This window comes from Crinia signifera, chromosome 11 (assembly GCF_055691185.1).
Source record: "Crinia signifera chromosome 11, ASM5569118v1, whole genome shotgun sequence".
In the NCBI taxonomy this organism is placed as follows: Eukaryota; Metazoa; Chordata; class Amphibia; order Anura; family Myobatrachidae; genus Crinia; species Crinia signifera.
In genome coordinates, this window is record NC_139227.1 from 15,205,605 (window position 1) to 15,221,450 (window position 15,846).

General features: G+C 47.4%; 1 protein-coding gene across 1 annotated transcript in view; it reads right to left on the reverse strand.

The window, feature by feature from the left end:
- The window catches only part of HSF4 (heat shock transcription factor 4), an 81,370-nt gene that overhangs the window by 37,144 nt on the left and 28,380 nt on the right, over nt 1-15,846 (reverse strand). The window contains exons 4-5 of the mRNA XM_083165691.1: nt 13,086-13,210; nt 7,257-7,332 (exon numbers count right to left, since the gene is read on the reverse strand). Coding sequence (XP_083021817.1) covers nt 7,257-7,332; nt 13,086-13,210 — 201 coding nt within the window. The remainder of the gene's footprint in view (nt 1-7,256; nt 7,333-13,085; nt 13,211-15,846) is intronic.

Consider the following 15,846-nt stretch of genomic DNA (forward strand, 5'->3'; position numbering starts at 1 on the left):
GCTGTCACTCACCTGATGTTTGCAGCCATTACATATGGGTAGGTTATACTTTTTCAGTGCAGCGAAAATACTGGCTGCTTTTGCATGTATCCCACAAATGTTAAGGCCCCCATACACTAGCCGATTTTGGTCAGATTTCAGCCAGATCAGTCGGATCTGGCCGAAATCGGACCAAAATCGGCTAGTTTTGATGTCCCCTCAGATCCGATGCGCGGTCCCGTGCGCATCGGATCTGCGTCGGGTGGTCGGACCTGCTGCACGTCCGACCACCCGACTTGGGACCTAGTGGGGCGGCGCGGTGGTGGAGGGAGCAGGGGGGGCTGGGAACGCTGCGGGGGACACGTCTGTGTCCCCCGCTGCTGGGGACAGCGTCTGTGCGGCGAGAAGGTAGAGGGAGCAGGGGGGGCTGGAGACGCTGCGGGGGACACAGGCTGCATAGAGCCGGGCAGGGGGAGCCGGCCGGGAGCTGTCAGTAATGAATAAAAAAAAAAAAGCCCATACAATGAATGGGCGGCCTGTGATTGGCTGAGCGCTCTCTCAGCCAGTCAGCAATTGGCTGAGAGAGCGCTCAGCAGCCAATCACAGGCTGCCCATTCATTGTATGGGCTTTTTTTTTTTATTCATTACTGACAGCTCCCGGCCGGCTCCCCCTGCCCGGCTCTATGCAGCCTGTGTCCCCCGCAGCGTCCCCAGCCCCCCCTGCTCCCTCTACCTTCTCGCCGCACAGACGCTGTCCCCCGCAGCGTCCCCAGCAGCGGGGGACACAGACGTGTCCCCCGCAGCGTCCCCAGCCCCCCTGCTCCCACCTCTTAGCCCCCCCCTGCTCCCCGGGTTTTTTACATGTGATAAATCGAGACGATTTATCACATGTAAAAAATGGCACATCAAGTGCCAATCTAATCAAGCTCCCCCGGGGAGCAGCCGGGGAAGCTCAGGGGGAAGTCGGGGGCGACTTGTCCTAAGGACAAGTCGCCCTAGTGTATGGGGGCCTTAAGATTTAGATTTCGGTTCCAACACTCCCCAGACAAATCTAAAGCTGGATACACACACAAAGATTTATCTGTCCAATCTGCATGGTGGGAACAATAATCTGGCATCGAATGAAAGCATACAGTGTGAAATTAAATCATTTGCTCCCAAATGCTGGAAAATGGACAAAACTATCATTTGGACAAATCTGTTCGATCAAATGGGTTTAACCTATTTGTAAGAATGACCATTGTTTTCCTGCATTTGGAAGCAAATGATCTATTGTCATTTTCTCTAATACATTGCCAGACTTATGTTCCCACCAGACAGATTGGACAGATAAATCTTTAGGTGTGTACCCAGCTTACTTTCTATGTATGTGTGATATCAGCCCCACCTGCAGTACAATATGGTTTTGAATAGTTTTGTCCTTTTTTTGTGTTGCTTGCAACGCTGAATAAGGCCCTGTGTCTACCCTTATTACTAATCTGCACATGCGCCATGAAGTTCCTCTGCAGGTGCATATCGAAAAAGAATCTAAAAGACGTAAAACATTGCTCAAGCTACCAACTGTGAATCACAACAGGGATTTGTGGCCATGAAAGCATTTAAAAAACTGTTATCAGTAATTACATTAATAAATGGCAAGAGCCAGTGCAGCTAGGCACCCTGTGCTGATCTTATCTCATGTCATTTATTGTCAAATATTGTGAATTACTATTTAAGATATTCATGTGTGTTATGTTTTTTCATATGTATCTTGTCAAATGTTTATAGGTGTTGTCATTTTAGCTTATGAAATAAAAGTACATTTTTTATTTATTAATTTATCAATTATTTAGTGTGCCCCAAAACCCCAGGAGGTTTGAAGAGCTCCTGTTGTAGATTGACGAGGGGTTTTATGTTGGGCACATTTGATGCAAGAAGGAATATAACTGGTAACGTCTGCCCACATGGTTGGTCACCAAAAGGACTGCGGGAGGAAGTTCCTGGATGTCCAAATCAGTTTGAGCAAAGACGAGAGGATTGAGGATGAATTGATCTGTAAGAGTACTCTCATCAGGAGAATCAAAAGAACAAGAGAGAGAGTGTTGGCATTACTATTTTGCACTCCTGGATGGTAGACTATATTGAAGTTGAAACATTCAAAAACCATGGTTCAGCGAGCTTGATGGGGGGTTCTTCATAAAAGTCAAATTTTTGTGCTCTTAAAAAAAGTAATCAAATTCCGACTAGCCTCTAGGACAGAGGTAGCCAACTCCAGTCCTTGAGAGCTACCAACAGGTCATGTTTTCCAGATCACCTAGCTGATGGACAGGTGTATTCATTGTTCACTAACAGTTTTCAAAAGATCCACAGGTGGAGCTAATTACTTCACTTGTGCTTCTGGAGGAGAACTGAAAAACGTTAACTGTTGGTAGCTCTCGAGGACTGGAGTTGGCTACCTCTGCTCTAGGAGATAGCACCATTCCTATTGGCCAGTTTTATTGCCAATAGTTATTATTTCCCAATCAAGTAGGTTTTCTCTGCTGGTAAAAACTTTTTAGAGAGATAACCACAACGATGAAGCAGACTACTCTCTCCATTCTGGGAAAGTATGGCCCCGACTGAAGCGCATCAACTTCCAAACTAAAAAGGTTTAATAATATCAAGTTGTGGGAGAATAGGAGCACAGGTGAAGGGTTGTTTAAGCTGACAAAAGGCTTCCGAGGCTTCTGGGAGGCAGCCAGTGGGGTCTGACCTTTTGTGGTTCATGGCTGTGATGGGCAAAGTCAGAGTGAAGAAATTCTGGATGAAGAGAACCCGATATATTGTTGAATTCTCTTTAAAGAAGTAGGTTGGGTCCAATTAATAATAATCTTCTTGGGATTCATTTCACATCCTGTCCCAGAAAGAATATGACAAAGGAACTGACTAGAAGATTTCAAAGACACATTCTTCTAATTTACAGTATAGATGATTTTCACAGAGGCGGGTTAGGACCTCTTTGACCATTTTTCGGTGACTATGCATATCGTATGAAAAAATTAAGATATCATCCAGGTAAACTACAAGAGACTTATAGAGGAGATGCCGGAAAATCTCATTAACAAAGTGCTGGAACACAGCTGACGCATTACACAGACTCCAAAAGGCCTAATGAGATACTCATAATGCCCATCACAAGTGTTGTATGATTTCTTCCACTCATCCCCAGGGCAAATACGGATCAGGTTATAGGTTCCTCTATGATCTAACTTGGTAAAAAATGGATGCCCCTTTGACCCTTTCAAAGAGTTTGCTGATGAGAGGGAGCGGGTAGCGGTTTTTAATGGTGATTTCCAGTGACACCACTTGGATGTGCTGGGTGGGTCATCAAAGATCATCAGTGCAAACCCAAGGGGTTACATGTACTTATATTTGGGCAAGCACCTATAAAATAGTTTATAACCATACAGAAATGCTTTGCTTCGATTAGCCTATCGTTCATTCTTGAAAAATCATATCGGCCATGCGCAGTAGAGCCTGAGCGCTCTAGTGCTCACATTCTACTGCGCTGCGTGCTGGGGTGCTGCTCCTGGCAGAAAGGAGAGGGTCTGTACAGAGGAGTGATGTGCAATAATGTGCTCTTTTTACATCCAGCTACTGTGACTGCGTGTATGAAGCTACTGTGACTGCCTGTGTGAGGATATAAGACCAGCAGCTACTGTGACTGCATGTACGAGGATATAAGATGAGCTGCTACTGTGACTGCATTTACGAGCAAATAATACCAGCAGCTACTGTGACTGCATGTACGAGGATATAAGACCAGCAGCTACTATGACTGCATGTACGAGGATATAAGACCAGCAGCTACTGTGACTGCTTGTACAAGGATATAAGACCAGCAGCTACGGTGACTGCCTGTGTGAGGATATAAGACCAGCAGTTACTGTGACTGCATGTATGAGGATATAAGAGGATCAGCTACTGTGACTGCATGTACGAGGATATAAGACGAGCAGCTACTGTGACTGCATGTACGAGAATATAAGACGAGCAGCTACTGTGACTGTATGTAAGAGGATATATGACGAGCAGCTACTGTGACTGCATGAACGAGGAGATAGGACTAGCAGCTACTGTGGCTGCAGGTATGAGGATATAGGACGAGCAGCTACTGTGACTGCAGGTATGAGGATATAAGAGGATCATCTGCTGTTTAACATTTTTATTAACGATATTGGGATGGGGTTACTCAGCAATGTATCCATCTTTGCGGACGATACAAAACTGAGCAGAGTTATTAAATCATCAGAAGATGTCACCACGCTTCAAAATGATCTGGACAATCTAGATTAGTGGGCAAAAAAGTGGAAGATGAGGTTCAATGTGGATAAATGCAAGGTCATGCACCTTGGGAGACATAACCAGTGTGCTAGTTATAACCTATGCGGGGATGAATTGGGTAATTCAGTACTCGAAAAGGATCTAGGAGTCCAAATAGACAACAAACTGGGGTTTAGTGCTCAATGTAATATAGCAACAAAAAAGGCCAACAAAATTCTCGCATGTATTAAAAGGGGCATGGAAACTAAATAGGGACTCAAGGGTAATTATGCCTCTGTACAAATCATTGGTTAGACCGCACCTAGTATACGCAGTGCAGTTCTGGGCCCCACACTATAAAAAGGACATCACAGAATTAGAAAAAATCCAAAGAAGAGCAACAAAGTTTATTTGGGGAATAAATGGGAATGGAGAATTTAAGCTACGAGGAGAGATTAAACAATTTGGAACTATTTACACTAGAGAAAAGACGTTTAAGGAGGGACATGCTCAACATGTACAAATATATCAGGGGCCAATATACAGATGTAGCCGGCCTTGTTGTTGCTGGCGATCCGCCAGCAGCATGCTGCTGGCGGATTGGCAGCAACACGGCGCCTCTATCTGACTGAGACGTGCGTGCGTCCCCCACGCACGCGCGTCTCAGTATCCGGGCGGCAAGGCGGACGCAATACTGTCCGCCTCCCGCTCGAGGGGGCTGGGGGGACCTCTGGCCACTGTGGGGGGGTGCGGTCGCCCAGTGTGGGCACCGGGCGACCGAGGGCAGCACCGTCGGAAGGGGGCGCGCGCGCACCTCGTGCGCGCGCGTCCCCTTCCGGCATACAGATGGCGGCTGGGCAGGGGATGGCGACGCCATCGCCATCACCTGCAAAGATGAATCCCGCTACATCTGTAAGGAACTGTCAAACACCCTTTTTTCTATTAGAAAGGAATTTAGGACGCGAGGGCACGAGTTTAGATTAGAAGAAAAAAGATTTTGTTCATCTAGAAGAAAAAAAATCTTTACAGTCAGAGCAGTCAAACTTTGGAACTCTCTTCCTGGAGAAGTGGTGTCGGCAGACACTATAAATACATTTAAAATAAGGTTGGATAAACATTTATTGGTTAAAAACATCCACGGGTACGAATAAGTAACAAAATCTGTCTTTAAAATATCAAAACATACTGTACAACAAGGGATAAGCTACTATAAACATAGGTTGAACTAGATGGACGCAAGTCTTTATTCAGCCTCACCTACTATGTAACTATGTAACTGTGACTGCATGTATGAGGATATAAGACGAGCAGCTACTGTGATTGCATGTATGAGGATATACGATGAGCAGCTACTGTGAATGCATGTACGAGGATATAAGACGAGCAGCTACTGTGACTGCATGTGTGAGGATATAAGACCAGCAGCCACTGTGACTGCATGTATGAGGATATAAGACCAGCAGCTACTGTGACTGCATGTATGAGGATATAAGACGAGCAGCTACTGTGACTGCATGTGTGAGGATATAAGACGAGCAGCTACTGTGACTGCATGTATGAGGATATACGATGAGCAGCTACTGTGACTGCTTGTACAAGGATATAAGACCAGCATCTACTGTGACTGCATGTGCGAGGGTGAACATCTACCGTGACTGCATGTACAAGGATATAAGACGAGCAGCTACTGTGACTGCATGTATGAGGATATACGATGAGCAGCTACTGTGAATGCATGTATGAGGATAGAAGACGAGGAGCTACTGTGAATGCATGTGTGAGGATATAAGACGAGGAGCTACTGTGACTGCATGTGTGAGGATAGAAGACAAACATGTACGAGGATATAAGATGAGCAGCTACTGTGACTGCATGTACAAGGATATAAGACGAGGAGCTACTGTGACTGCATGTGTGAGGATATAAGACGAGGAGCTACTGTGACTGCATGTATGAGGATATAAGACGAGGAGCTAATGTAACTGCCTGTGTGATGATATAAGACGAGGAGCTACTGTGACTGCATGTATGAGGATATAAGACGAGGAGCTACTGTAACTGCCTGTGTAAGGATATAAGACGAGGAGCTACCGTGACTGCATGTACAAGGATATAAGACGAGGAGCTACTGTGACTGCATGTGTGAGGATATAAGACGAGGAGCTACTGTGACTGCATGTATGAGGATTCAAGACGAGGAGCTAATGTAACTGCCTGTGTGATGATATAAGACGAGGAGCTACTGTGACTGCATGTGTGAGGATATAAGACGAGGAGCTACTGTAACTGTCTGTGTAAGGATATAAGACGAGGAGCTACTGTGACTGCCTGTGTGAGGATATAAGACGAGGAGCTACTGTGACTGCCTGTGTGAGGATATAAGACGAGGAGCTACTGTAACTGCCTGTGTGAGGATAGAAGACGAGGAGCTACTGTGACTGCCTGTGTGAGGATATAAGACGAGGAGCTACTGTAACTGCATGTGTGAGGATATAAGACGAGGAGCTACTGTAACTGCCTGTGTGAGGATAGAAGACAAACATGTACGAGGATATAAATATCGTCCCTCGACTATTTAAAGCTGCCGTTTCCGACATAATTGAAGGCAGATTCCCCACAAAACAGATCCGACTTTAAAACAAGTCAGATCTGTTTTGTCGGATACGGCCACAGATTTTTGAGTTTGCGGCCTTTTTTCGACAATCTGCAGACGTTTTTTCGCTGACACGCCCACTTTCGACACTTGGCAGCGAAAACATTGGACTGCACCTGTTGAGTATCTGTGTCGGCCTGCGATTCTGACCGTCGGACTGTCGGGACCTTCCAACAGTCGGAACCCCGGATTGAATACAGCCCCTGAAACTGTACAATATTGTAAATATGTTGTTTGATGAATATGACCATATGTGTTCTATCTCTATGTTTCCCTGATAACAGAGGTATAATGTGCACAGGCCTGGGGGCAAGTGCCTGCGACAGGACATGGCTGAGCTCACCTTGTTGATGATCTTCTGCTGCTGCGAGTGGTTCTGTCTGAGAGACACCACCTCTCGCCAGAGGACTTCATTCTGCCTGGCAAACAAGAAGCGTAAAACAATGGGTTATAAGTTACAGTGTTGGTGATGGATTCTGACTCATAGTAACAAATACAAGTGGTTCTATAGCTCATAGCTGCCTATCCTCCTGCATTCTGCATGAGACTCCCTGACATAGCAGCAATCTCCCTCTCTCTCTCATTAGTCTAGCAATCTCCCTCATGTCACCTAGCCCACATTACACTGTTACATTATAGTTACCTACCCTCCTGCATTCTGCATGAGACTCCCTGACATAGCAGCAATCTCCCTCTCTCCCTCATTAGTCTAGCAACCTCCCTCATGTCACCTACCCACATTACACTGTTACACCATAGTTACCTCCCCTCCTGCATTCTGCAGGAGACTCCCTGACATAGCAGCAATCTCCCTCTCTCCCTCATTAGTCTAGCAATCTCCCTCATGTCACCTACCCACATTACACTGTTACATCATAGTTACCTACCCTCCTGCATTCTGCAGGAGACTCTCTGACATAGCAGCAATCTCCCTCTCTCTCTCATTAGTCTAGCAATCTCCCTCATGTCACCTACCCACATTACACTGTTACATCATAGTTACCTACCCTCCTGCACTCTGCAGGAGACTCCCTGACATAGCAGCAATCTCCCTCTCTCTCTCATTAGTCTAGCAATCTCCCTCATGTCACCTAGCCCACATTACACGGTTACATCATAGTTACCTCCCCTCCTGCATTCTGCAGGAGACTCCCTGACATAGCAGCAATCTCCCTCTCTCCCTCATTAGTCTAGCAATCTCCCTTATGTCACCTACCCACATTACACTGTTACATCATAGTTACCTACCCTCCTGCACTCTGCAGGAGACTCCCTGACATAGCAGCAATCTCCCTCTCTCTCTCATTAGTCTAGCAATCTCCCTCATGTCACCTAGCCCACATTACGCTGTTACATCATAGTTACCTACCCTCCTGCATTCTACAGGAGACTCCCTGACATAGCAGCAATCTCCCTCTCTCCCTCATTAGTCTAGCAATCTCCCTCATGTCACCTAGCCCACATTACACTGTTACAGCATAGTTACCTCCCCTCCAGCATTCTGCAGGAGACTCACTGACATAGCAGCAATCTCCCTCTCTCCCTCATTAGTCTAGCAATCTCCCTCATGTCACCTAGCCCACATTACACTGTTACATCATAGTTACCTCCCCTCCAGCATTCTGCAGGAGACTCCCTGACATAGCAGCAATCTCCCTCTCTCCCTCATTAGTCTAGCAATCTCCCCCATGTCACCTAGCCCACATTACACTGTTACATCATAGTTACCTCCCCTCCTGCATTCTGCAGGAGACTCCCTGACATAGCAGCAATCTCCCTCTCTCCCTCATTAGTCTAGCAATCTCCCTCATGTCATCCAGCCCACATTACACTGTTACATCATAGTTACCTCCCCTCCTGCATTGTGCAGGAGACTCCCTGACATAGCAGCAATCTCCCTCTCTCCCTCATAAGTCTAGCAATCTCCCTCATGTCACCTAGCCCAATATTACACTGTTACATTTTTTGGGGAAAAAGGAATGAGAGATAGATACATTTACATTAAATCATCGGCACCATTTCCCAGCACGTTACCAAGTATAGTATCTCTTACCAACTGCTTTGGGGCTCATCTACATTTGGATATAGGTCATTTTAGAAGATTCCTCTCGGATGTAGCAGTACACACCCACGCTTATAGGTGCCACGTTCACAATCTCTTTTCACAATCTCTCCATATATGGAACTAGACACGCCCTTTGGGTGGATCATGACACGCTCCCTCAATGCCCCATGTCATACTCCTCGCAGTGCAAAACTCTACAACCAACTATAATCTCCCTGAAAACTAGTTTTCAAAAGTAGGCAAGTATGATGTAACTTCTCTGCAGGGGATACATTCAGCATTTCAGCAATCAAGATGCCGGTGTTCAATATACCGATGGCATAATCCTTACAGCTGACCAAACGTCGTTGCCGGATCTTCAAAAGGCATCCAGATTGGCTAGTGTTAGGGCAGGGTAAGTATACTTACCTGACACCTGTCCGAATTTCATCCTGGATGCCAGGATTGGTACGTGTGTATCCCCTCTGCAGGGCCTGCTGCACTGTACATACACTGTATCACTGCACACCAGGGGTTAAAGTGAGCCGGAACGGGGTAGAACTGCGTTCCGTCAGTTCCATATTGGAGGCGGAACGGTTCCGCCTCCATCTGGTCACCTTGCCCCGCCGTGTCTGTCCCTGCCTGAAGCCAGCTTTGCTAAAAAGGAGACAGCCTGGCAGAGCGGTGGAAACCCGGCTGTCTCTCTTAGAGCAGGTCCATCCATCCGTGCCAGAACCAATCAGAGCTGCCGCTGCCTGATTGGCTGCCGGGCCGCGAGCCGAGCCCGCTGCGTGATTTTAAACAGAGTGAGTCGGGGACGGATGGACCTGCTCTAATAAGAGAGACAGTCGAGTTTCCACTGCTCTGCCCAGCTGTCTCCTTTACCGCACACTTCTCTCTGGCATCGTGCATTAAACCCTTGGCACCGAGCATGTTACCCCTGGCACCATGCATGTGACCCTGGCACCGAGCATGTTACCCCTGGCACAGAGCACGTTACCCTTGGTATCATGCATGTTACCCCTGGCACTGGGCATGTAAGCCCTCGCACTGTGCATGTAAGCCCTGGCGCTGTGCATGTTACCCCTGGCACAGAGCACGTTACCCTTGGTATCATGCATGTTACCCCTGGCACTGGGCATGTAAGCCCTCGCACTGTGCATGTAAGCCCTGGCGCTGTGCATGTTACCCCTGGCACAGAGCACGTTACCCTTGGTATCATGCATGTTACCCCTGGCACTGGGCATGTAAGCCCTGGCACTGTGTATGCTACTCCTGGTACTGTGCATGAAACCCCTGGCACTGAGCAAGAAAACACTAGCAATGAGCATGTAGGTAAGTAGCACTTATGTGGCATAATATGTAATGGGCATTACCATGTGTGGCATAATCCTCTGTCCCAAAAAGACGTGCCCTAAAATTTTGTGGAACGCCTCTGGTGCACACTGTACCTGTTTGGGGGTTTTGCACTGTGGGGCATAATTTGCATAAAGGGCGGCATTATGTGACCCACATTATTCTTTACAGGAGTGTGTGAGATAGACCATAAATTTAGAGCTTACAGGGGGGCAACGAACACCCTAGCACCCACCCTGGCTGTGACATATGGGGGGGGGGGGGGGGAGTGTGCTCCATTAACATACTGACAACCAACTTTAGGTCGACCATATGATCCATACCCATTTCAGCATGCAGGGGCATGGGTCATTGGGTCAACCAACTTTAGGTCGACATGCATTGGGTCGGCCACTGAAGTTCAACATGGGTAAAGTTGACAGGGTCTAAAGGTCAACAAAGAAATTAGATCGACAATGGGAAAGTCAACAGTCAAAAGGTCGACATGAGTTTTTCTCCTTTTTTCTGTCCCAAATGTCGACACAGTCAACATGGACACCATCTAAGTGTAGCCCTCATTGCCCCCTTAAATCTCTCATTGCCCCATTTAAATCTCTCACTGCCCCCTTAGCATCTCTCACTGCCCCCTTAGCATCTCTCACTGCCCCCTTAGCATCTCTCACTGCCCCCTTAGCATCTCTCACTACCCCCTTAGCATCTCTCACTGCCCCCTTAGCATCTCTCACTACCCCCTTAGCATCTCTCACTGCCCCCTTAGCATCTCTCACTACCCCCTTAGCATCTCTCACTGCCCCCTTAGCATCTCTCACTGCCCCCTTAGCATCTCTCGCTACCCCCTTAGCATCTCTCACTGCCCCCTTAGCATCTCTCACTGCCCCCTTAGCATCTCTCGCTACCCCCTTAGCATCTCTCACTACCCCCTTAGCATCTCTCACTGCCCCCTTAGCATCTCTCACTGCCCCCTTAGCATCTCTCACTACCCAATTAGCATCTCTCACTACCCCCTTAGCATCTCTCACTACCCCCTTAGCATCTCTCACTGCCCCCTTAGCATCTCTCACTACCCAATTAGCATCTCTCACTACCCCCTTAGCATCTCTCACTGCCCCTTTAAATCTCTCATTGTCCCTTATAAATCTCTCACTGCCCCCTTCTGGGGCCAGCGCCACCACTAGGCAGCCTTAGGCATTTGCGCTGTTTGGAGTTTGGAGCTGGTACCCCCCACGCTGCATCACCCGTCAAGCTGCCCCCCCTTGGAACGTCACGTGCCGGACACCCCCCTCCCCTCCCTGGGAGAGTCGCGGCGGCCAGTCATCCCCCCCCCCCCCCCCCGCGCTTTACAATTCCCATTTCTCACTGTGCCCTCCATATATATATATATCTCACTGCTCCCTTGATTCACTCCCAAAGTCAAATTCCTTCTCCAATGGACAAAACCATGTGCACTGCAGGTGGGGAAGATGTAACATGTGCAGAGAGAGTTCGATTTGGGTGAGTTATTTTGTTTCTGTGCAGGGAAAATACTGGCTGCTTTATTTTTACACTGCAATATAGATATCACTGTGAAGTAAAACCCCACCCAAATCTAAGTCTCTCTACACAAGTTACATCTGCCCCACCTGCAGTTCACATGGTTTTGTCCATTTAAGAAGGAATTTACCTTTGCGAGTAGACCAGAATAAGGGCCCGTGTGTGCGGGCATAGAGCTTGAATTGCACTGTCGGCACCATCTAGTGGCCACCTGCACGGAAATACTTGTACCCTTCATAGTGAAGAGCAGCATTAGATTTTATTATATAGGACATGGGTTCCCAAACTGTGTGCCGTGGCACCCTGGGTTGCATTGGAGGACCTGCAGGGGTGCCCTGGGTTGGTGGTCCAGGATCAATTCAAGTTATTTATGTCCAACATCATAGTCAAATTGTGCACAAACAGAAGTGAATCCTGTCCATTACCACATAGCTGATCCTAAGGATGAGATATAAACACAATATATTTAACTTAATATTTGTTTAACTTTCTCAATGAGAAAACTGTAGCCTAGGGGTGCCGTAAAATAATTCTGATGCTTCGCAGTGCAATGATTCCAAAAAGTTTGGGAACCCCTGATATAGGATAATCTTTATCCTGTTGGTGGACACCTCCTCTTGTGCTAGGTCTTCTCATATGTATTACATACAGTACAGAACCATACCTGGAGGGAAGAGAAGCTATCTGTATACCCTGCTGCTTGGTGTCTTCCTTTAGTTTGCCCATTAAATACTTCCCTTTACTTGTAGCTTATGACCAGCTTCTCGGCTGTGTTCCCTACGCTCCGTCCTATGCTGCTCAGAAGACACTCCCTCGGTGATTTGCAATGTCGAATACTTTTGCCATCGATGGGGGAGAACAAGATAGTTTCCCTCCATCGATGGAACAGCAAAACAATGTTTTGCTTTTTTTTTTTTCAAAGTGCCGGGACATGGAGCATAGCTCCGCCCCTGACACCCGTGAAGCCCCACCCCCGTGTTTTGTTTGGCCCACTGGCTAATCCATCAAAAACAATGGATGACCATCGATATGTAAAAATATCGATGGTCATCCATTGCATAGTTTAGCACTATCGATGGCCAGTTGCAGAATTGCCATTGATGGCAACCATCAATGGCAATGGCAACGATGGCCATCCCTACTCTGAGCACAGAGTTGTGAGGCTGCCTGACGTCACATGATCTAACAATGTTCTGCCCCTGAGTTTAGCACACAGATATCCCAGTGTTCTTTATCTCTTACTGTTTCATGTCCTGCATCTGGCACTCTGTATTCTCCTGCTGGCTCCGTAAGGTCTGCACTTCATAAAGGAGTCTGCTCACATCTTCATGTCGAAGTTTTGTCTCCTCGTTTTTCACAACAGACACCTGCAGCAGGGACACAAACTTCATCAGCTTTTCAACACATTTCCATTATATTCAGCTGACCAACATTTCTACATGCACAATGCAGAACCCTACCCGTCATCTGTGCAAGCCATACAGTTGGGATACGGTTGGTTGGTCGACCTAAAGATGGTCATTAGGTCGACACCACTAGGTCGACATACTGCAAGGTCGACAGGGGTCTAGGTTGAGTGTAGCGAGGCACCGTGCTTAAAGCATAGCGAGTGCAGAGAGGTGCACTTAAAACTGTGTCCATGTCGACTGTGTAGACATTCAGGTAAAAAAACAGTAAAAAACCCATGTCGACCTTTTGTCTGTCGACTAAGACCATGTCGACCTAATGCTTGTGTCAACCTAACGACCTGTCAACTTTGTGCCATGTCGACCTAGACCCCTGTCGACCTTGCAGTTTGTCCACCTAGTGGTGTCGACCATACAATCCCTACCCCATTCTCTCGTAAGACGCATTTTACCGTCCGTGAATTGGACAGTTAATATTTCTGCTGCTTACACAAGAGAATTTACTACTATGCTGCTAAGACATACATTGTAATATTATATTTCTGGAATAATAAGCAAAGTCAGCTTGGAAATACTACAATATAATGTTAATACAATAATAGTAAGACAATATATACAACGAATAGAAGGGAGACAGAGGCAGAATTTAAATTACTGGGCTGAGTCAGGGTACGTTTAGGAGCAAGAGTTGAATGAAGGGCCATCTCCATTCTGGGTGTGGTATAGGGTTCCGACAGTCGGGATCCCGACAGTCATTAGCCCGACGTCAGGATACCGACTGGCCGGACTCAGACGGGCACGGTGGATCGCTACGCTCGCCACCTATTCTATTCTCCCTCTATGGGGTCGTGGACCTCCACGAGGGAGAATAGCCGGTGGCCGCCGGGAACCCGTCTAACGGTGTTTTAACAGTCGGGATCCCGATGTCGGGTAAATGGCTGTCGGATCCCGACTATCGGGACCTCGTCCGGCACCCCTCCATTCTATGGTCTGACATATATCCTTAGTACAGTACAAAGGCGGAGTTTTATGGATAAGGGACTGGTTTATAATAGTAAGTTCATGTTTGGGAGGTCTCTAGCCTCCTTTGGATGCCCCCCTCCCTCACCGACACACACATCTGCTTTTCATTATTGTCAACTTCATTTACTTGCAACAAAGAATGGAAATGGTGGCCATCTTACTGTAGGTCTTGAGGTGCGTTAAACCAGTGGTTCTCAACTCGGTCCTCAAGGACCCCGAACAGTGCACGTTTTCCAGGTCTCCACACACAGAATCACAGGTGAATTAATTAGCTCCACCTGTGATCTTTTAAAATGTGTCAGTGAATAATGAGTGCACCACTATTGGGGGTCCTTGAGGACTGAGGTTGAGAACCACTGCGTTACACCACCAATACACCGTTTAGGCTAATCTACCCTACCAAGCAGCGGCGTAACTATAGCACCGCAGCCCCCGCCACCGTGCGGGGGGGGGGGCGCTGTGCATGTGGGGGCGCCGGGGGCTGCGGTGCTATAGTTACACCCCCCCCAATCCCCCGCAGACTTACCTATCTCGCTGGTCCCGGCGGCTCCGTTCTTCTGCTGAGGACCACCACAAAGTGGCTGCCCCCATATAGCACACTGTTCTCTGAAACTGTCTGCTGTATGGGGGCGGCCATTTTGTGGTGGTCCTCAGCAGAAGAACGGAGCTGCCGGGACCAGCGCGATAGGTAAGGCTGCGGGGGATTGGGGGGTAGGGGGGTGTTTGCATGGGCAGCGGGGGGGGACGACCCTAACGGCGGGGGGGCGCCCAAAACGTAGCTACGCCACTGCTACCAAGGGCCTTTTTAATGTGTCATTGGCATGTGAGTTTGTACACCTTAGGTGAAATGTAATAGGATGAGATATTCAGTTTTTTTTAAAGCGGCAATCATTTACACTGCAAAATCACACTGGTTTTGCAGTGTAAATGATTGCCGCTTTAAAACAAACTAGAGATTTTTTACCAAATCTCTCACTGTCTGAATCTCTCATCCTGTTACATTTCACCCCTTGGCAATAATCTTGAAGTTGACCAAATGTAATGCTGGCAGATGCAACATCTCCATTTGTCCATGCTTGTAGACCACCGGTTCCCAACCTTGGTCCTCAAGTACCCCCAACAGTGCATGTTTTGCAGGTCTCCTCATAGAAGTGCTATAATTAGTCCCACTCAATTGACCATTTCTGCATTCATCACCAGCCCCCAGCCACCCATCACTTTTCCGCCACCTTTCCGATAATGCCAGAATTGATTGCAACCTTTTTGTGTTCATTCTGCGTAATGCATTCAACATGGGAATGTTCAGAAATAATTGTTGAACGACACGAGCGTTGGCATTACACACGACTCTGTATCAGAGCCATTATATGACAAGCTGAAACCATAACCATTCCCAGTGTATGGCCGCTATATCTGTGTCCATTTCCTGGGGAGGAAACATCTCTGTATTCTGCCCCTATGACGTCAGGGGAAATATTGGGCAGATGAACATATCATTTTTATTGAGCAATGGGGCTGATTCAGACGTGGACACAGATCGCACAGCAGCTGTATCCAAAGAGGAAAACATGGTA